We start from the raw sequence: 24112 nt of genomic DNA on the forward strand, positions 1-24112 counted from the left end.
AATGTGTGTATTTAATGAACAATTAATTATAAAAAAAAAAAATTAATTCCGGTCTCACCCATTGACACCAAGGCAGCAGTGGAGAAGCACGCGTGCTGAAAATGTATCATTTCTGTGTATATATATCGTTACCTCGATGTTTTGCAAAGTTTTCTACTGATAATTAAGCAAACAAGAAAACAGGACTCTAAATATTACTCTCACTCTCTCTCTCTCTCCATCCCTCTCTCAATAATATATTGTACATGCGTTTGGTTAACATTTTACAGACACATTTTAGTAAACATCCATTGATTGTATAGTAAATGTATACAAATATATTTATGCACAAGGTGCTGTTTCAACTGTCCATTGTATATGACACTTAGTAATATGGAAGACAACGGCATATTGATAATTAGTGGTTTAATAATTTCACCGTCTACTGAGCAGACAAACGATTATATACCGTGTGGACAACACATAATTAATTCTAACCAACACGCCGTCAGTGGTTTTATTGCAGGACGTTACAGATAAATCATAATACAATGTAATATACAGGGAAAATATCAGTCTAGGAACGATGTGAGTATTCTGTTTATAATTATTCTTATCTAGGAACGGTGTGAGTATTCTGTTCATAATTAGTCTTATCTTGGAAAGGTGTGAGTATTCTGTTCATAATCATTCTTATCTAGGAACGGTGTGAGTATTCTGTTTATAATTACTCTTATCTTCAAATCCACATTTACGATAGAAGTTCTATTTCAAAAACTTTTTTTCACGAAAGACATAATTATAAATTACAATTCAAATGATTTCATAACACTTATGTATCTCTGTCTCCAGTGAATTACATTCTATCTATCTATCTCTCATCTATATACATGTATCTATCTATCTATATACATGTATCTATCTATATATCCATCTATATACATATATCTATATATCTATCTCTCATCTATATACATATATCTATCTATCTCTCATCTATATACATGTATCTATCTATCTATGTACATGTATCTATCTATCTATCTATCTATCTATCTATCTATCTCTCATTTATATACATGTATCTTATCTATCTATCTATCTATATATCTATCTATATATCTATCTATCTATCTATGTACATGTATCTATCTATATATCTATCTATATATCTATGTACATGTATCTATCTATCTTTCTACATATATCTATCTATTTATCATTACTACATAGTAATCGTTGAATTGAATTAAATCAAAGCAGACAAATGACAGATGTTTGTAATCAAATTATGTTCAAACGAAATTAACGAAATCACCGGCAGCGTGGAAAACAAATCATACAACACAGTGGCGGATCCGAGAGATACATGTACACCGCCCCCTTCTTTGGTGGGGAGTTTTTAAAATTAGAAGATGACTTTGTGTCATTTTGGTTTGTTCTGCCTATATAGTTTGCTCCAGGTTGATCCGACAACACCATGGATTGACTCCCATCATGTCTTGGATCTTCTTAAGCAGGAAACGTTTAGATCCTTCCCTGAATGGCTATAATGTACAAGATCATCAACAATAAAGTAGCTATAGACTTCAGCTAGGCTACCAGAACACCACGGCATTCACAACACCATACACTCGCATAACCATCAGCGAGGAAGGACTGCAGGAAATGGTCATTCTTCATCAACACGGTACGGGACTGGAACAACCTGCCTCCAGATATCACCTCAGCATCACTTGAGATGTTCAAATCTCAAGTGAACAATCTTTTCCATCACTAAATAGACTGTTTTACCCTGTTTTTAACCACATGCGTACACTCACAAACTGGCAGAATATTGAATGAGTTGAAGGAGGCCAGCAAATGGAAGAAGAAGAATTATCTTTTTTTTTAAAAACCCAGCGGATCTATAAACCGTTTGGTAGTAAACCATAGCGTTATAAATGTCGCTAAAAGTAATGCGAATATCATAACATTTCAGAGAATTATTGGCTTAGATGTACTTCTAAACACAATGCTCTGCTAGTCGTGAAAAATTTACAACCCGAAAGATTTATTGTAATTGATAACGATACAATTAACTTTCCCGACTTCATTGTATCCATGTGAATCGAAGCAAAGTATTTCCATTCAAAATCTCTGACACTTTTATAATTTGGAAATTTAACACAAGATAAATACAATAACTGATCACCACGGCAGTATTTACATAATGAACAATAGCCTTAATTGGATAGAGTTAGCATTAGCTCCAATGGCTATAACACGTAGAATAATTTCCCTGGTCTGCATATCTAAGCAAAATTCAGCAATATTAAGCGCAGCAGTATGGAGCGATGCATTCTCAAAACATAAATTACCCCTTAATGTACTGATGAAAGACTTTAAGTACTATATGTTATATAAACACTGCATGTCTATGAATATGTTAAACTGCAATGAACCATGGTGTTGCAAACGTTGGTACACCCCTCACTGCTTTTTCCACATACGCATTTAGTTTTTATATAACATCAGCAATTTTAAAGAAGTATTTCAATTGATTAAGACAATGATCACTGTGATAATTTGAAACAGGACTACCTCTTCTTACTAAATATCTATTTAGTCTCCATGTAATTTCATACCGTGGGGATCCGGGTTAGAACAGGTCATCAGTGCCCCTTGCTTGTCGTAAGAGGCGACTAAATGGGGCGGTCCTTCGGATGAGACCGCAAAAACCGAGGCCCCATGTCACAGTAGGTGTGGCATGTTAAATATCCCTCCTTGCTCAAAGACCGTAAGCACCGAGCATAGTCCCAAATTTTGCAGCCCTTCACCGGCATGGTTCCATATGAGTGAAATGTTCTCGAAAGGGATGTTAGACAGTATCCAATCAATCAATCAACCAATCATTTCATTTCGCTAGCAATAAAGATTTTAAATGTTTTACACATAACACTACATGTATATACTAATTTTGGTCTCACCCTGGAGTCGGAACATCTATTTCGGGATAATTGGTTTTTTTTTACAATTTTGGTAAAAACCTTCCTAGTTTACACGAATATGCATTTAGTTTTAGGTCACCTGATTAACTCGGGTGTCCTATTGCAATTGGTCATCGTCCGTACTGCGTTAACAATTGAACACTTTCAGCTTCAGAGGGAAAAGTCCTTGGGTCTTTTTCCAACATAGATCTAGTCAGAAACCGGTAGGCAGAGAGTAGAATTTGTTAATAATAAGCCGTGAATCGAGGGCCTCCCAGAAATCCAAGATGGGGAGTGTCGTCCCTTTACTTTTTCAATGTACACACATGAAAAACATTTTTAAAACGACCTAAAAAAAAAAAAAAAAAAAACCAACTAAAAAAAAAAAAAAAAAAAAAAAAAAAAAACCGGATTTTGGTGGTGGATTCTATTCATATAGTACATTATTCCGACATAAATTATACAAAACTTCAATACCTGACAACCGAGACGTTGTGTTACGGACGACATTGAAGCACTCTGTCGTTGAAAAACCCACTGAATGACAACTGAAACGTCACGCTATAAATAACCAAAATTGACCATGACCTGCTGAAGTAACGTAGTGCATGATCTTTCAAAATATGCCCCTCAATGACAAACCAGTAAACATTACAACGCGTTTTTATGACCACTGAAAAGTCATCCAGTAGAATTTAATTTGCGAACTTGGTGCAGAAAATGTTGTTTGTCATCCTAATGATTTTTGTCCGATAATTTTACTCTCTGTCCTATTAATAGTACATTGCAGCTGTAGATGGTATATGTCAGATGTCGGAGTATTAAGTGTGATGCATTTATTTTTTGATTTATAACACGTCGTGAAACTTTTAACTAAAAGTCGTTTTGGGTGTTCTTAAAAAATGGTTGATTAAGGCTGGCTACATTTGAAATTATCACAGAATAAAGTGTAACAAATGAGTTTTATACACAATAAAGAGCTTACAATGGTTATGGATGTGCTAAGCCGCTTATAAAAGTGCGATTCTTTCAGTGACGAAAAAGTTAATTAATGTAGTAAAAGCGATGTCACTAATGAAAGCATTAATTGAAATGCACCATCACGTTGGAAAGTATTTTAAAACTTTTTTGTATGATGTAATTTCTAATTTCCATTTCATTTTTGTGACAAAATACTAACTACATGTTCATTTAATTTAAACTGAAGGGAATGTAATCAGTACAGGGCCTGTTTGTTTATATTATCTTATATCCCATTTCCACGATGTCACAAATTTGCGCTCAAAGTCTTAGTTATGAGGGTTCATGCCAACGTTATCCGTTTCTAAGGTCACATCCGCCAGAGCGCGACTTTCATTTCTAATACCAGGCGCTCAGCGAAGGAATAGTGACCTAATCCTAGTGGGATTTACTTTTGAAATTGAGTGTTACTTTTGTCAATCCTGCTGAATTTGTATTCAACTTTATAAAATTTCTTGAATAATAAAAAAGCAACGGAATGCAAGCAGCATTTATTTTTCAAAGCTGCAGTTACATGTTTTTTAATATATAGCAGAAAAAAACTTTTCTCATTTACCTTGTTCAAAATTCAAGTTTAGTAAAACCAATTTGCAATGTTGTGGGGGAGTATGTGTGTGTAAAGTTGAAATGTTTGCACTTTCCCTACCATTACTCAGCTATACTGTAACTTATTTGCATATTTCAAACTTTATTCATTTTGGCGAAGAAAACTAAAGCGCGTCATACAATCCAAAGTAACTTCTGAGATATTAGTGCGAGAGGATTGTAGCTGTGGGAGGGAACCGGAATATCAGGTGGAAACCCACGTGTCGGAATACGCTCTCATCTGCAAACACTGCCGATCCTCAGGTGTCCGAATACGCCCTCATAAGCAAACACTGCCGATCCTCACGTTTCGGAATACGCTCTCGTGTACAAACACTCCCGATCCTCACGTGTCCGAATACGCTCTCGTGTACAAACGCTGCCGATCCTCACGTGTCTGAATACGCTCTCGTGTACAAACGCTGCCGATCCTCACGTGTCCGAATACGCTCTCGTGTACAAACGCTGTCGATCATGAGGATCGAACTCGGGTCGCAATAGCGAGAAGTAAGTTATACTTAACCACTACAATAACGGTGCACACGTACTAATCTTTACCACTGATAATAATATAACTAGCAATTTTTTACCTTTTCTATCGGACTTGTTATCCACAACATAAAATGATGACCTCGACATAAAATGATGTCATCATCATAAAATGATGACATCAACATAACATGATGTAAACGTATGACCTACATGTAGCGATATACCACTCTTCTGTTGCCCTCTTTCGTATTTTGACAAACTGTTGTATAAAAACTAATCCATCGACAAATAATTTGAATGGTGATTTCTAAATTGTTCTAAAATTTCTTGTATTCATAGCTCTATCTATAACATGTGGTCATTCACATGCGACCTTAAACTCGATACAGTGAAACATGTCTAATCCGACATGTTCTGAGAGAAAACAAAATATGTGTAGAATAAAACAGTGTTGGGAAACAATTAAACAATAAAATGTATTTATTTGTTGCTTTATCGGGTGATAAAGGTAGCAAGCATTGCAGACAAATTTTAAAATAACCAGAATTAGCGGGTTATGCAAATTTTTCTTCAATGATTGATATCTTTATCACCCGATAAAACAACAGAAATTGACAATTCAACGTTTATATTTTGAAATTTTTAAAAATATCAACTAGATTTCAGTACTAAAATATCATATCGTTGACCCATTCGTTACGTTAAACGAAACAGCCAACACACCCTTTGACCTTGACGACAGGCTATATTTGGTAATGATTACTTGGACAGCTGGTAAATTAAAAAAAAAACTGGATCTAACTGGTTTGCAACAAACATTCATTCATTATCGCAGATGAAAGCAATCTTAATTTCAAATCAAATATAAGAGAAACGATTCAGTGAATGTACATAAGGAAGAACGAAAATTCAGTTAAAATTCACAGTTGAACGGGATAACCAGGTATCGGATTATACAGGTTTAACAGCATTCTTATCTACAATATGTAAATGTTTGACAGTAAGAGAACCTATGACAGAGTAGGTATTAAAATGTCAAGGAGAGCTAAAATATCTCGCCTTACGAATGCAATGATTGGTATAAATATTTATACAGATACATTATAATAATAACCACTTAGCGTTATATTACGCAAGGTGGGTTTTTCGCCACCACGCCTCATATTTTGAGTTTTTGCTGTCGACTTCATTTCATATTGCTTCAACTGATCTTTGCATGACCTGATTTATCAAATATGTGTCCCTCGCGGAGACGTTCACTCCACAGATGTTACATCTGGATAGCTAAATATCGACTAGCGAGACTGTGCAAGCCCTGCGATGTGGAACATGTTTACTATTACAGAACTTAGATAGACACGATCCTGAATTTGAAAAAGAAAACGCAATTCATTCACCGTCATTACCATAAAAAATAACTAATAATTTATATGTATGTCTTCCATGAAACTTCAAGGGGGAAAGCAAAGATAATATTGTGTATTAGGAAGTGGGCAATCTTATATAATTAGGAAATTAATAAGCTTGTATAAAAAGAGGTGGATAAGCTTGCATTATTATAAGGAGGTAGAAAAGCGTGTATATAAGGAGGCGGATAAGCTTGTGTATTAGGAGGTGGATAAGCTTGTATATCAGGTGGATAAGCTTGTATATAAGGAGGTGGATAGGCTTCTGTATTAGGAAGTGGATAAGCTTGTATATAAGGAGGTGGATAAGCGTGTATATAAGGAGGTGGATAAGCTTGTATATAAGGAGGTGGATAAGCGTGTATATAAGGAGATGGATAAGCTTGTATATAAGGAGGTGGATAGGCTTCTGTATTAGGAAGTGGATAAGCTTGTATATAAGGAGGTGGATAAGCGTGTATATAAGGAGGTGGATAAGCTTGTACATAAGGAGGTGGATAAGCGTGTATATAAGAAGGTGGATAAGCTTGTATATAAGGAGGTGGATAAACTTGCATATTATGAGGTGGATAAGCTTGTATATTAGGAGATGGATAAGCGTGTATTTTAGGAGGCGGATTAGCTTGTATATTAGGAGGTGGATAAGCTCGTATATTAGGAGGTGCATGAGCGTGTATATAAGGTTGATAAGCTTGTATATAAGGAGGTGGATAAACTTCTGTATTAGGAAGTGGATAAGTTTGTATATAAGGAGGTGGGTAAGCTTGTATATAAGGAGGTGGATAAGCTTGTATATAAGGAGGTGGATAAGCTTGTATATAAGGAGGTGGATAAGCTTGTATATAAGGAGGTGGATAAGCTTCTGTATTAGGAAGTGGATAAGCTTGTATATAAGGAGGTGGGTAAGCTTGTACATAAAGAGGTGGATAAGCTTGTATAGTAGGAAGTGTTCTCATTTGGTCTATCTCACCCGGTGAGAAGAGTCAGCTTTGGATGAGGTACCTGAGAGTTGGAAGAAAATGTATTCGACGACGAAAATTTGGTACATGTACATCGTTTCTAGATAAACAGAAAAAGTCAAGTTTCCTGACTTTAAACGGCTACACATAACCCTGTTGTTATTCAAAATCGATGAAAATGGTCAAAATTGAAAAGTTTGGAATCAGCATGTTTTTAAAAACAACAAAGTATCTGTTATTGTCGATCGCTGAACAATATTACTAATTACAATGTATATACCACATTTAATTCAATTAAAATTCTAGACATTGAAAAAGTTCAAAGGTTTGCAACATCCTTGATTTTGATTTCCGCCGGATGAAATAGCGCCAGTCAGTTCAAAGGTCAGTGCAATATCTCTGAATAAGAGAGTCGGTCACTGTATGGTTCACGTTTATCCTGTCGACCGGATGATTCAGGAAGGAACAGGCACTTCCGTTGGTGTCACGTGTAAGGTATTTCCGGTCTCCTGTTCTCAAAGCGCATGTTTTGTTTCCCGGCCGACATACAACTGCGTTTCGTTTTTAATTAAATAAAGGTATATTGCTTATATTTGGGCATTGTCTGGAGTATTAATACCTAGGTGGGAGATTCGAAATTTAAAATATATATATATATATATACTAGTATACATAATCCCGCTAAAAAGACGAACTTGCCCGAGCTTATTCTTCGTGAATTCTTCCCCCCCCCCCCCTCCCACCCCCCCCCCCCCCACCTTCACATCCCCTAGTTATCACTGTTATAAAATTATAATGTTTATTTCCTTTCAGATTTTCAAACTGCCTGCGATTATAGTAAGAAGCACGTGATTTAGGCGATGTAATGTGAAATATGAATGATCGACGTGGGCGGTTTTCAATGTGTAAATATCCTCCCAACAGAAAGTATCTATAAAACACATAAACGTCAGTAACAATTTAGATATGTAAATGTTTATGCTAATAAAAAAAATGAATTAAATGGAATTTACAGGTCATCTCTGGTAATGTTAGTGAATAAGAATGACTTTATTGAAAAACATGCCATTTCAAACCCTTTGAAATGATTCATCACTAATGGTCGGTTGGTTGTATATTGTTTAACGTCCCGCTCGAGAATTTTTCACTCGTCCCGTGAAGGACTTCAAAACGTAGGCCTATACTACTCGGCGCTTACGGCCTCTGAGCAGGATCCCCACTGGATTCATTACAATGGTATATGTTTGATATATATATATATATATATATATATATATATATATATATATATATATAAATGAAATTATACCAGCAGTAATATTCTATCCGTGAGGATCCGGGTTAGAATAGGTCCTCAGTACCCCTTGCTTTTCGTAAGAGGTGACTGAATGTAGTAAACAGGTTTCCTCCTTGCTCAAAGGACGTGAGCGCTGAACAGAGGCCTAAATTTTGCAGCCCTTCACCGGCAATGGTGACGTCTTCAATATGAGTGAAACATTATCGAAAGGGACTTTTATAAATAAATGTTTTTATAAAACTTATTCAGTAGATCGTGCAGCAAATATCTACCATACAGAACTTTACGATGTCTGTTTGTGATTTCCTAATGGAAACAAAATATTTGAAATATTAAAAACTGCGAAAAAGAACGTTTGTGATTGGTGCCCTTGTTACAAACTGTCAAATCCCAGCACTATGGAATGAAAATCTCTTATTTGATATTTGTGGCGCGCTGGAAATGCGGATGAGAAAAATCCGCCAAAATTGAAAGTCTCAAAATTCTTAACCATATAAATGACACATTTGTTAATTTGCATTATACCCCAAAATGAAGATTTCAAATTCTATAATTTTAGAAATATCTGCTAAATATTTCCGACACCAAAATTAAATGACACTTGATGAAATAAATGCATTTCTGTGATATCATGTTACCCCCCTTTATGTTCATGATTTCAGTCATTCATTCAGTGGTTTATCTTACAGAGAGTAATTGTTTTATTTTGAATGGGACATCGTGACTTTTCACTTTCAGTTTGATAACACAGCAGTATATATTTTAAGCGTTGTTAATTTCCTAAATGAACTGCAAACTGATGTCAACTTGGAAGATTTAGTGTGCGTCCTATTTCATGGCATCTATATTTCATAAAATAGGTAAACGGCCCTCTATACGGCACATGTAGTTACAATGCATTATCTCTTGAACAAGATATCACAGATTCTGTCGGTCAGGCGACCATTAGTTAAAAAGTATTGCGAGGTCCAAAGGCTATAATTTTCCTGTTCTGTATATATCTAAGCTAGATTCTGATAATCAACAATATAAAACGAGATTCTCCAAACCGCTGAAATACGTTCCTTAATAAATGTTATATATGGCTGTTTTGGACCCCCCCCCCTTCCCTAAAGTCAGAACAATGGGGTGCGAAATTCACAATTTTGGTACATGCTGTTCATCCCTGTATGCTTCTCCAAAATATGCATTTAGTTTTATATACATATAGTATTAACAGAATTTAAGAAGACTTTCAAATGACAAACAGATTTAATCATTATAACTATTTGGCCCCACCCTTGTATTAAAAATTCCCAACCAATCGGATAATGAAATTTACAACTTTGGTATAAGACCTGTCCCTTCTAAATATTAATATTAAAGAAAATATCATTCTAATGTTTTGGATGTAAAAACTATATACCAAGTTTGGCTCCGCTCTGGACTCAGAACCTATAACCCCAGTATCATGGAATTTACAATTTTGGTAGACGCATTCCTGCTCTCTATCACTGTGCATTCGCTTTTTCTTACAGATGTGAGTTGTAGATATTTTGTTTTTTGAAAATTGGTTAATTTAATGCAGTTTTGCACCATACCTACGACTCCAGGAATTCTGAAATTTACATTATATGTCCCCGTTGTCCTAAAGATGTTTGATACCAAATTTGAAAAGAATTGATATGGTGGTTATCAAAAAAAATATCAGATATTCATTTGTTAACGGACGACGGCGGACTCAGATCAATGAAAACAAGGCACTCGAGTGTATCACGTGACCTAAAAGTCTTTCTTCTCCTGAGTTGAAGAGAATCCTTTACCGAAATTGTGAAATTCATGAACCCTGGTCAAGAGATTGTGTGTTAATGTGGGGCTTTATATTCCATATCTCTAGTAAAAATGCATTAATTCTTATAAATCTTTTCTCCTTTGTTCACCTTGCAGAAGTCAGGTTCTAGGACAGGATCCGGATAATTTTGTACAGTAGTATTGACTCACTATCATTTACTCCTGCGTATTGTGAACAGGAGACCTCCGTTTTTAAGGTCATATCCGAAAGACCTGTGATTTTCACTTCAAAAATACAATCACTCTAATTGTGCTTATGTATACATCTTATGTTTGACGCGGCCATGACACGAGCGGGCTCGAACTCGCAGCCTTCCGATAACGACGCGAACGATCTACCACTAAGCTACCGCAACATGTGGTTAGGGGTTCAGATTTTAGAGCGGACCAAAATGGGTAGTTAATGATTGATTGATTGAATATAATTGTTTAACGTCCCTCTTGAGAATCTTTCAGTCAAATGGAGACGTCACCACTGTCGGTGAAGGGCTACAAAATTTAGGCCTATGCTCGCCGCTTATGGCCTTTGAGCAGGGGGGGGGGGGGGGTCTTCATCGTGCCACACCTGGTGTGACACGGGACCTCGGTCTGTGCGGTCTCATCCGAAGGACCGCCCAATTTACCAGCAAGGGGGTACTGAGGACCTATTCAAACCCGGATCCAAACGGGACGGTAGATAATGAAAATTTATATACGTTTTTAGAATGTAAATAAATATTCTATACATTACATGTTGACGAAGAACATGTAAATCTCTTCTAAGATTTATAAACCGCTTACCCAGGCATCAGGGGATTCAGACAGAAGAGTAACGAAACAAGTAAAGACTTCTTTATTTTGGCACGATGTGACGAAATTGTACATAGCTTTGAAAGGCGTGAATTCTTCTACAACACTTTCGGAATTCGTGACACCAGTTTCCGGGCTCCAGACAGCGGCGGCGATCATGTAGCGATAACACAGGAGGTGGTTTTATTACTCTTTTACTCTTAGACATATATTAGAAAAAATCTGAATCTCGAAGGTTGGGCATTTCTTTTTTATTCTTAAAGATGATGGTGTTGTTGCATGCTACTGCACGGCGACCATTAAAGCCCAAAAGCCTCTTGTTTATCTCTATATCTTTTCTTATATCTAAATTATGCGATCCATTTGTTAGTTTTTTTTTATTTGTTGAAATAGCATAAAAAATCGGCTAAACTTTTCTATTGTTGCCAACATAACTACGGTAAAGGTTAAGGTATGAGCAGAATTATATTCAGGCTGTTATCAGGGTCACAAAAGAGTGCATCTAATTTGTTTGGCATTGGAAAATTCCTGTCATAAACAAGCTGTGTGATGCGTGAAAAAACAGCCCCAGGATAAATGAGCGTAAACATCTTGGTACACCAGAAACGAGAAATATTAGGGGGGGTATCAGAGTAGTAGGAGGGGAGGGGAGGGGGATGATGGGTAGAAAGACAGAAAATTATGATCAGTGCTTCTCATTTGTAAAGTTTAGAGACTTAAACTCACGAGAGCAGACCGTGGACAGGGGTAGGAACCTCAGTGGGGAAAAAGAAGGAAGGGGGGGGGGGGGGCAGTAGATGTGGAAGGCGGTTGCTTATGGGTTTTATAGATAATGGGTCTTATATGTAAAACTTATACGGTACCAATTTTGATGCACGAGATGCGCATTTCGACAAGTAATATCTCTTCAGTGATGCTCAACCGAAATGTTTGAAATCCGAAATGTATCCCTTGTCCCACACAAAGCTGGTGACGTCTCTAAATAAGTGAAAATTGTCCATAGGGACAACTTACGGCTATTCACTTATACAAATAAGTACATTTCGTTAATATGTACAAATACGGGAAAATCAAAACAACACTAATTAAAAAAAGGATCTGTACTTTGTGAAAAGGCCAAGTTTAGAACTTATCGTGAAACAGTAAAATGAGACAATTAATTCATTTGGGTTTTTTTTAAATATCGAATGTAAACAAAATCGAATGTACTCTTAAGGAGAGTGATTGATCTGTATCGATCAATCAAATGCGGGGGAGGCTAATCAAATATCGATAAAAATGTAGGCCTATATAATTCATTTTTATAATGTAAAACACGTTGACGTAAAGTTTCAATTTTCTCTTTGTGTACTGGAGTATGGAAATTCTAGCTAGGAATTGAGAGCTTCCGTCGTCCGTGTCGCTATGACACACATAGCCCTCTGCACGCCTGATTAATCTAATTAGATTTTCATCAAGGAAATACTTTATGCACCATATTTGATAAACGAACATGATTAGTATGCATCGCAAAATATCTGATGGAATTCTCTCTGGTACAACATAGTTAAGGTAAGGCCGAATTTTCTCAAGTTAAGAGCTTATTAACTGACTGTAAGCTTTACACAGGTACATTTATCCTAGGTCGTAGCTCCGACCCATCTATGATGCATGTCACCAACATTTTTATTGATTTTAAGTCAGTCTCTTAATGTAAATATTAAGTGATAAATCACGTTACGCTGAGAGGAATTTTTTTTTATGTATGAATCATACATTTTCTATCATGATAAATGCATTAGTTTTTTTCTTTATTTGACCACGCATTCTTTAGAAACAATGCTAATCTCTCACTACAAAAATAGACAAGGCGGTTTTAAAAATGTCCATGAGAAAATACTCAGAAATGATAATTTATGCACAATGCTTGTGATGCATAACGTGATATATTAATGTGCGGCTGTCAGAAACAAATTTTCGTTTTTGGGTCTTCCATTTCATTGCGGTTTAAACATCTGACCACCTTCAGGAAAACTGAAGACTTCTCTCAAAAATTTCATAACGTGCATCATTTATATTTTGATACACGCTACTGTAAATTACTTCCTAATGACAAGACTAGGGGGAAAATATTAATCTCCGTTGAATCGAGGTGTGTTGATATTCCTGGAGGATTGGTGATTGGCGGTTTTCGTTTATTTGTCGTCCTGACTTACTGCTGTTCATATTTCTAACGGATGTTTCATTGTTTAAGGATATGAGGTGAAAGACAACCAATACACTGTTTACCTGAGGATTCGCTCTCTTCTCGATCATAAATAAATTGTGGATAAAACATGACATCTCAAAGTAAGTACTGACATGATAATTTTTTTTTAATATAAGTTTATGTCAACTTACATATAAATGTACAACGTAGGTCTTCAGAGCAGAGTTATCCATATTTTCATCGATATTGAAAACTACAATGGGGTTTATTCGATGACGAGGTGAAGATAACGAACAGTGATCAATCTCATAAACCCCTTAAAAATCATAATTTATAGTAGAGCAAACACGGGTCCCAGGAAACGCCAAAGGCGGGGTCAGTTGTCTAGGAGGAGTAAGAATACCCTGTTGACCAGTCACACAGGTCGTGAACACTCTGGTCTTGTTATGTATATATAATCCAATGCTCATTAGACAACAGTGTTGTGACAAATTTAAGTATATACTTACATCACACAAAACATTATATATTTATATACTAGATAAAATTATTTGTTTCAAATCCATATTCAAGATCCACTCATTTTGAGACGTCAACAGCTTTAGGTAGAGAGACACAAACTTAGCGCTCTGGACCGTGGCAAAGAGGGTTCTTTATCATGCCAACGCCTAACGCGATATTTAAGACGACCCGCGACCCTTAATTGTAAATGCCGAGCGTTTGGCTGGTTGGTTTTATTTTGTTTAACGAGAATTTTTCACTCATATGGAAGCGTCACTACTACGGGTGAAGGGCGGCAAAATTTAGACTATTGGGCAGGGAGGGATCTTTATCGTTTTACACCTGCGACGACATGGGGCATCGGATTTTGCGGTCTCATCCGAAGGACCGCCCTATTTATTCACCACTTAGGGCAATCAAGAGGTACTGAGGACCTTTGGTAACCTGGATCCGTTTGGTTAAGGAGTAAACATTGCCGCTATTTTATAACATGGCCAAGGTACGATTAGGGCATTCCCGATCACGAAGCGAAGGATGTCATCCCTGATAAACCACGACTGCTACATGAAAAGAACCATACATTTAAGAAAAACAAAAAATATTGCAGGTATTGTTTTTGGGGTCAAAAATTAGGTTTTTTGCAATTGATACATATAATAATAAATGTAGTAGTCGCACAAATTGGCTTATATCTTATATCTAGTTGATAGCCTGCATATATAAATCATACAGGTTTTTTTCTACGTCGTCTGGCTCAGTCCAGTATGTTCATTTCAATTCATGGTGTTCGACTTCCGGTATGGCATTGTACACACACAGGGCGAGATAGTTTTAAAATATATACTTTTTTGAATAGCGGGCACCTTGGTTCTTTCAAAATAAGTATTCCCCTTTCCAGGAAAGCATGAGACAGCCGAGATGTACACAGGTTACGTACTATACACAATACAATTTTGTGGATTTCTTGGCATGCGACAGGGACCACTATTAAGTGTGCCATAGTTACATGTAGAATCGATTTTATTCAGTTTTACTGACCAAAGAGCGAACATACTTAATGCACGGATTTTCTAGAAAATCAATAGAGATACTTAAGGCAGTTTCAGAAAAAGGTCACAGTATTAACTTGAATTGCATTCAGTGCTAATTGACTACTCAGTACAAACCAGTCAGTGAGACAATAGTACAGCATAAATAATGATAATAAAGGGAGACAGCTGCTAACCGTTCTCTTAATATACTTATGTTACATTGCCATCATTTACATGCACTGTACATTGTGTGTTTATTTGAATAAATTACCGTACCATTGTCATGCTATATACCTAATTAAGTAATGTGTTCACATTTATTTTATTTACGGCTTGTAGCATATAGATTACAGCTGTTTGTTTTCATGCGTATGTATCTTAAAAATGAAGATGTTTTTGTCTTCGACATACAGGTGTTGGAAATATTTTAAAGAACATAATTGTTTCATTTGTTGTCAAAAAATGGATACATTACAATACAATAATACTCAATATGGAAAAGAAGTTAAAGACCCATCTTATGACCATACGGTCAGTGAAAATGTAGGCCGAGCCTAATCTAAACAGATGGTATTTACCTTGAGTGGCCAGGGTCTACCAAGGTGTTAATTGCTATATCCCATGGCACTCAAAGAAATACACAGAGACAGAACATGGTAGAAATCTACATGTCCATGCTTTTTTTTAATATATAGTTTTGGTATACACAGAACCTGTCTCAGGGACCCCTGTAGAGTTTCTGTAGTCAGTGTTTGAATAATGGTTGTATGCCTAAGGGTAGCTGACATACATTCTACACCTCTCTCTCTCTCTCTCTCTCTCTCTCTCTCTCTCTCTCAGTCATTGACTCAATGAATAATTTCTGTTATAAATATAGAGGTATCATAAATTGATGACATAAATTATTTCAATAAGTTACAGGTTTTAGAAAGTATTGTGCAAATTATTGTTTGATTTCTGATTGTGTAATTTATAATACATGTACATAGTGGGGGGGGGGGGGGTTACAATTATATTGAAATTGCGTTGTTCGGGGCTCGTTTTCAAATGGGAGAAAATAGCAGTTGTGGACAGGTCAATGCAATCAAAACTCAGATATACTGGGCTTCCTCAAAATCTAAAGAATGTCTGTAAGTACTGGCTGTTAATGTTACATTGTATGAAAACACCTCTCTGGGGTAGCTCCAGACCACAGTGTCTGCTGATGTCACTCCACCTGAGATACATGTATATTGTTAAATGTTTGATTGACAGGCAGCTTACATTTTGGGGGTGTTAACTTAAAATTATGTCTTTAACGAACGGTGATCAATCTTATAAATGATATGAAGAAGTAGGACAAACACTGTCCTCTGGTAACACCCGATGTTGGATCAGGTGTCTATGAGTAAATATCCCCTATTGATCGGTTACACCCACCGTGGACCTTATATCTTGACCAAGAAAAACGGAGTAATCCGTAGTCACGAGTGACTTAACTATTAAGATGAAACACACCAGACTACGTTCAACCTAATGACAGATTGTATTTGCAAATAAAGAGCATTACAATGACCAGAGAAGTTGCGATGTAAATCAATAGATTGTATTATTATTTGATGCTCTCGGTGGACGTCAGTCTATGAGGGGTCTAGACATTATAGAGATACCTTCTATGTTTCCATCATCTTCTTACAACCCCCCCCCCCCCTGTTATTCAAATTTAACCCCGCCATGCTAAAGCCTCTAGTAAATCAATAAAAAGTGTGTGGTTTGTCAAGTTTCGATCATATTCAATACACAATTAAATGTTTCCCCTCTACTGAATGGAGTCTATTGAACAAGTGACATTTTGAAGATGCACATCGTTAATATATTAATTGTACTCCTAGGATTTTGAAAAGACATAGAAATAATCAAATAATAAAAACGAAACAAGAAGAAAGAATTACTCAGAGAAGGCGTGAACATGGTCAGTCTTCGTTATGATATATACAAAGCAGAGGGACAAAGCCCGTTTGGGCCTGAATCTGTGATACCATAAATATAGAAAGGGGTCTAACTCTGACCCAGATGGAAAACTACCTACTCGCTTCAAATGCCTAAAGAATCAGAAACTGGGTGTGATATATGTGTAATTTCCGATCCATCAATTAAAATTTCACATTAGATATACGCTACTTACTTCCTCATACATTAATACTTACTTCCTCATACATTAATACTTACTTCCTCATACATTAATACTTACTTCCTCATATTTTAATAATGTTCTTCGTGTAGACGTTACATGACTCGTTTTTTCCTCAGCAGCATCAACTGTTGACAAGATCTGCCATTTTCATGAAAGCACTATATACCCGATATATTTAAAATCTCAGATACCTTAAAATTGATCAAAACATTATTCTTGTGATATTGCAACTAGAGAAGGAAATTGAACACTATTTTTTAGCTTTCTTAATTTTTTGTTTTTGCTTATTTTATTTCATTTAGATTATTTTCACCCATTTCCCCCTTCTTTGAAGTTTTAGGTATTTCGGGGCTGTAGCGCGTTTCTCAAAATGGCAGTTAGAGTCAGGAGTTGATGTTTTGTAAAATAAGCAACCCAGAAACGGCGAAACTAGAGAACTTTATTAAAGTATGAGGAAGTAAGTAGCGAATATGTGATGTGAAATTTTGATTGATGGGTCCGAAATCTTCCAAACTAGTCAGAATTTCGCTGCTGTCATAGGGGATAAACCAACCGGTGACCTGGACCGGTCAATGACCTTGTAAAAATAAACAGTTGAAATCGAGAGAACGATGACGTCTATCTCTGTTATATGTTAGAACTTGTGGCTTGAAATTCGGCATGCAAGTAGTTAAAACATTAATCTACGCATATCACATCTAGTGTCTGATTTTTAGGCATTAGAGGCGAGTAGGTAGATTTCTATCTGGGTCAGAGTTAGACCCCTTTCTATATTTATGGTACATGTCTCACTGAGTTCGGGCCCAAACGGGCTTAATCCCTGTGATACAAAAAGAACATATTATTTGCATTTGCATCCACCCAAAGCGGTTACATACAGTATATATATGATCACTCACGCGGTCGGTAAACAATCGCAAAAATTAAGCCCAAATTTGAATTCCTGTCGTAAAATGAATTTTAAAAACCTGTTTTTAAGCACAGTTTTTAAAATTCGAAATAAAACAGAAAGCAAAAAAGACGCAAGGTTTATATTCCATAATAGATATAATCTGTTGTTTAGGAAATTGCCACGCGTGCGTTATCTTACGTAATTCTCTTAAATATTCAACTCACTGTTGTTGATAGAAACTTTACCCATCTGGGATTGAGAAAGGATATTGATTCTCCCTATTTACGACAAATATTTGAGCAAATGCGGCATTGGGAAAGATGCAACTTTTAAAAACGTTGTCATCGACATTTTAGCCTATAGGCATTTCGAAATGGTGGCTGCCCCCCCAACATTCTTGCTTTTATTAATATCATTTTTAAAATCTATATGTAGTTAACTCGTACGTCAGCTTGACTTGTCGTGGGCTGCCACCAACCCCCGCTTAATTACGCTCAAACGCCGCTTGGCATTTTAATCAGTTTTATTGCACGAAGCATTGACGAGTTTCACGTCACAGTATCTGAGGCGAAAATGCAAATGACCGTGTGTACAGTCCGCTTAGCAACGGTAAGGGAAATAACTGCTCATGCACAGTCGCGTGATATTGGGGACCGGTATATTAGAAATTTCTCCACTATTTGAATCATATCTGTAACATTATAATTGTGTTATTTTGAGAAGGATTTTTCTAAATTGACATTTTTAGATGATATAATATCATTCCCTCATATGGCATCTATGTATGACTTCTACAAGGATAATATAGGGGTGGAGTAGGTAAATTGTACTTGTAGGTGTGAAATATTCCACCACTCGTTCTTTACTTAGATCTTTATATTGCTCTAATACGGATCAGTTAACTATATACAAAGATTAATATGCAATCCTGGAATACAAACTTTGAATTCTGTTACACAGAAATCACTCTGTCGTTAGAATGTCATTTCGCTGTGTAGTTGGTACACCAGTTGATTGATCATGTTAAGTCAGATAGCACATTTAAAATGACCGATTGTGGTCGACCCATCGCCCGTGCATTCTCCTTTACATGCTAGATTTATAACAGTTTCATTGATCTGTGAAAGTAGACGTGCCCTCTTCCTATCCATCTTCATCCAATTACCGGGGCTGTCATGTGTTAAAATACAAATTCCTTACAAAACAGGTTGAAAGATTGTATTATTTCAATTTTGGCGCATAAATGTACTGGAAAGCTACAAATGATTATTTGTACAATATTACTCACATTTCCAGTCGGGTTGATCAGTGGTTAAAATGTTTTCTACGGGATCATGGGTTCGAGCGCACACACATCAATATCAAACCATGGACGTAAAAATATTAGTGATGACCCTTTCGCTACATGCTCGATATCAAGAAGTGAAAATTGCGGATCTAGTAGATACGTTCGAGCGGGATAAATGAATTACCCTTATTCTAAAGCCATGAGCGGTTTGAATAGTTCGAGTTGGTAAAACTTAAAGTACATGTGGTGACGTCACGATATAAGTTAAGAATTATCGAATAGGAGGTAAAAACAACATACGAATAATTCAATGGCCCTTGTATAAAAAAAAAAAAGCTTATGACTAAAATGCAATCTCTAATATCCAATTAACCGCGTTGCAATGTGCCCTGACCACGAATATATTGATTTATCCTCTATCTCGTTTATTTCTTCGGAACTATAAATGAGTTACAGTGTTTTCAATATTTGACATCTTAACCCCGTTTTTGTGAAAAGAGTCTCAGACTTGTGGGTTTTACTTAATGTTCGAAGCGTCCGCAAAACCAATTGTTGAAGTGTTTACGTGTTTGCTTTTTCTTTGTGTGTTTGGTTTTATCGATGTGTTTGTTTCAAGAAACGCGCTATTATTGAGGTTATATGGTGGTATTACACTGATACACGAAGTTTAATTTTCGCGAAATGCAATACGATAGTTTTGTTGGCGTGTGATGTCCTGAACATGGTGTTTCTGTAAATTGTCGTTGTTGTTGTGAAATCCGTGGAATAGGGTGACGTAAACTAAATCTGTACGAAATCCCATCAGGGGCTAAGCCAGAGTACCCGAGTAGGCGGGGGGGGGGGGGGGGGGGGTGTGTCTTAAGGCTGGTAAATTTTAGACGATATCGATGTGTATATTCGACCCTCCTGAACGCATTTTTCGTACACTTTATAAAATTTGTTACGCAGAAATATTCGAGGTCTGTTCTGTTTGTGCACGAAATGCGGATAAACGCTTGTAAAAACTCAAAAATGAGAATGAATCTGTCCAATATCGTTGTATGACTAACCCACTACAAATAATTTTAAACCTTTAAAGAGACAAAAGAAACACTTATGGTATTGACCTAGAATATTTTGATATTTTTAACCCCCCCCCCCCTTTATGCAAAAATGATGTCGACGTTTGTGCTTACAAACGTACGCCTGGCTACGCGCATGCCCATGAATCCACAGTATACGTAACTTAACAATTAGCAACATGAATCATGTTTTGTATCGCTGTTGAAAGCAGTGTCACTGTAGATGGCGTCTTAACACAGCTAATCGTAAATGTCACTACATGTATATCAGAACGCATTTAAATGTCCAAAGACCTGGCTTGTTTCAGTGGTGAATGAAAGTGCACGTATGTGTTCCTAGGGAGAATCAAGGTGATCTTGTTATGTTATAATGCAATTACCGCTCCATAATCATTTCTGTTAAATTTCAATTATTACACAGACTTACGAAGGCATTCATCTCTAGTTATTAACGTTTTGGTATTTTCAAATCTTTTTGTGAGGCTTACATGTATCCATTTTACATTAGTTTTAAAATAAAATATTCCCTACATTTCTTTGTACTTCCGTCAGTGTACCACATAAGTAAAATAAGAGTAAATAGCCTTTTTTTTTTTTTTTTTTTTAGAAATACCTTTTCATGTCTTATCGAAAATATGTTTTGATAACAACAACAATTGTTTTTAAAAAAAATTGAATCACTCAAGTTAAAAATTTAAGAAGTTTACATTTTTAAGAATACTTTATAAGATATTTCTTTCATATTTAGTATTTTGTGTATTTAGAGAGAAAAAAAAATATTTTTCATTTCAGAGAAAATGAATCTGTGTCCGGTCCTGGCAAAGGAATACAATATAATAACAATAGCAAACATGAACTCACTCCAGTTGAGCACGTATAATAGACTGCCTGGCACGAGGGTGAAAATATCCTGTCTGTCCAACACATTTAAAGTGCTGGGTCCCACGTGGCTGACCTGTCTCCGCAATGGATCATGGGATAAACCCATCCCTAGGTGTGTAAGCAGAAACGAGTTCGAGGCAGAGATATCCAGAAGTTCATCAACAGTTAATCCCATTAGTGTCACCATGAATGGTAAGTCATCGTTTCTTGAAAATGCAAACCAGTGGCGGATCATTGTTAAGAGGTAGTTGGCCTAGTTACTTCAGACATACTACAGACATATGCCGACAATGAAATTTCCAGTAGCATCATTGGTATGTACCAGTATGGAAAGTGAAGATAACGAACAGTGACCAATCTCATAAATCCCATACAGAATACACAATTACGAGTAGGGTAAACAAGGACCCCTGGACACAGCGAGGTGGGATCCGGTGCCTAAGAGAAGTAACCATCCCCTCTTGACCGATCACACCCGCCATGAACCCTCTATAAAAACATGTACATGTAATCGTTAGTTGTCCTAAATCCACCAGAGCTAGAAAATGATATTGACTGTTCCCCGAGTTTAAAAGTAATATGCAAATTTATTTTTGTTTTCGTTTCTTTGTTCTACGTGCCATTCGATAATTTGTCTCTCTTGTGAGGACATGACCAGGTGAAGTACCACAAATATTGACCAATGCGTGGTGCTCAGAACCGTAGCAGTTCTTTATTGAACATTTCGATATGATTGGTTTTTTTTTTTTTTTAATATTAATGACTATTAATATTAATTACACCAAGACGTCTTTGTAAATACGAAACATCAACGTTGTGTGCTTTCTGTTTTAGAACTACCATCAACATTAAATTCAGACTCATCTTTAGCCACTTTATCCGGAACCATCACTCCCTACGTCATCACTGTGTGTGTGCTCGCCATTATGTTTCTGAGTTTAGTCTTCATTTTGACTTACTTAGTTCGCATGCGCAGAATAATAAACAAAAAAGTTGACGAAATAGAGGAAAAAGATCGTCGCCCTGCGCATGTGCGAGCAGTGGACAGGTATTTATTATGTTAGTTAAATTTTGTCTATTTTGTAGTAGTCAATCAATGTACATACATGTACCTTTGGATTTAGAATTTAAAAATAATATGTTCCTGATGTTTGCAGGATATAGCCAATATAAATCATAGCACAAATTTGCTACCATTGAATATTCATTTTATTTGCAGCTTGCGATCACTACAATCGGGCTCGACAACAGTTTATGACTACTTCCGGCAGAGTAATTCCCCGACGCTTAGCGCATCGGCGTCCTCTCACAGCTCTGATCAACGCCTCAAACGCACAACAGAACCGGAAAGATCTGGAGCATCATACTTCAACAGCTTGGACCAACGTTTCAAGCGCGAGAGAGAACCAGATAGACAGGAAGGAACATATTCACACTATGACCCGCGATGTAAACGTGCTCGAAGCCAGGAAATGCTTCAAAAAGCGTACACCAATAGCTTCGATCAGCGGTTTAAACGTGAGAGAGACCGAGATACAAGGTCGTTACAATACACGGTAGCGGATGACAGGTGGCTAGGTTATTGAGGAATTCTGTTCAATGATCCAGGAGTGGTAGTTATAATAGAATATAAGTGAAAGACAATGATTAAGGGAAGTAGTATTTTCCGCTAAACAATTGCCACAATTTGATTTTTCGCAATTTCGAAAGACTGACGATATTAATCAGGGTATCTGTGTGTTGTCTGCGAACCACGTGGTCCATAACAAACCGTATCTGACAGTTTATTCTATTTACTCTAATGTCCCCTTCATTGCACGCACGTAAATCCAGTCTTATTTATTTCATGCACAATGATATTTATTTGTTTCCTCCGCGCGGGGGTATATGACAACCACCAGGAACCGTGAAGGAACTTCGAAATGTTCATCGGTTTTTATAGCCAGTTTTAACAGCCTTGCATTGCAACCATACCTCCAAATATTAATTATTCATTAATATTACTATCACTTAGTGATAGTACTCGGATTCACTTCCGGAGATAAACAAAACACCCTGTGGAATAACCTACAACGAAATTCAATGAATTCGCGTACATGTCTAGAATAGCATTTGATTGCGGGGTTTAATCTTTCATTTGAAAATTGCTTGGACCCTACAAACTGATTATAAAAGATCTTTTCGCACCATTACAGATATGTATAGTTAGCGTTTGTAGTAATGTATTACAATGGCTGCAAACTGCGTCCTGCTTGCTATAGTTGGTTGACCAGTAAGAAACAAGCCATTCTTGGATCATACATTACCTTGTTTGTTTTAATTTCAATCATTTTCGCAAATGCATGAAGCTATTAAAATCCATAGGCGATTGTGAGGTCATATAAAATGCATGCTATGGGTGTCTTGCGGTCTTCAGGAATTACAACTGGTAGTTGTCGTAGCTCCCCTGCGGGAGTACCCATAATTCCATACCGGAAATAGTTAACTTCCGCCTTCATAATATACGTTTGTAGAGTTTTATTGTATACCTATCATAATATTTATGACATTGCCCCGTCTTCACATGAAAAATTGAATCATATCCTTGTTCTGTTCTGATTTATAGTGCTGAGGAAATATCCTGTAAAAATCCTCATATTATAAGATGTATCGTATAGAATATTCACATTTTAATACACTGTTTTATATGAGCAATAAATAATAAAACATCGGTTCATTTTCTTTCTTTATCCTTCACCAACTATGTAAGGGACTTTTCTAAGTATAAAGG

At 36.4% G+C, this 24112-nt stretch overlaps 1 protein-coding gene across 4 annotated transcripts; it reads left to right on the plus strand.

Annotated features, from left to right (window-relative positions):
- The first annotated feature begins 430 nt into the window (after positions 1 to 430).
- LOC125662588 (uncharacterized) lies at positions 431 to 24053 on the plus strand. Of its 4 annotated transcripts, none has more exons than XM_056145960.1 (5): positions 431 to 567; positions 13560 to 13654; positions 21253 to 21534; positions 22177 to 22390; positions 22562 to 24053. In XM_056145960.1, the coding sequence occupies exons 2-5, from the start codon at positions 13642 to 13644 to the stop codon at positions 22926 to 22928; spliced, it is 876 nt and encodes a 291-aa protein (XP_056001935.1). In that variant the 5' UTR covers positions 431 to 567; positions 13560 to 13641; the 3' UTR covers positions 22929 to 24053. The 4 variants fall into 4 exon arrangements, with proteins under 4 accessions (XP_056001935.1, XP_056001937.1, XP_056001933.1 ...); XM_056145962.1 differs by having other exon boundaries at positions 469 to 567; positions 22177 to 22401; XM_056145958.1 differs by lacking the exon at positions 431 to 567 and adding an exon at positions 12154 to 13457.
- Positions 24054 to 24112: the final 59 nt, after the last annotated feature.

The sequence above is a fragment of the Ostrea edulis genome, chromosome 8 (genome assembly GCF_947568905.1).
Source record: "Ostrea edulis chromosome 8, xbOstEdul1.1, whole genome shotgun sequence".
Taxonomy (NCBI): domain Eukaryota; kingdom Metazoa; phylum Mollusca; class Bivalvia; order Ostreida; family Ostreidae; genus Ostrea; species Ostrea edulis.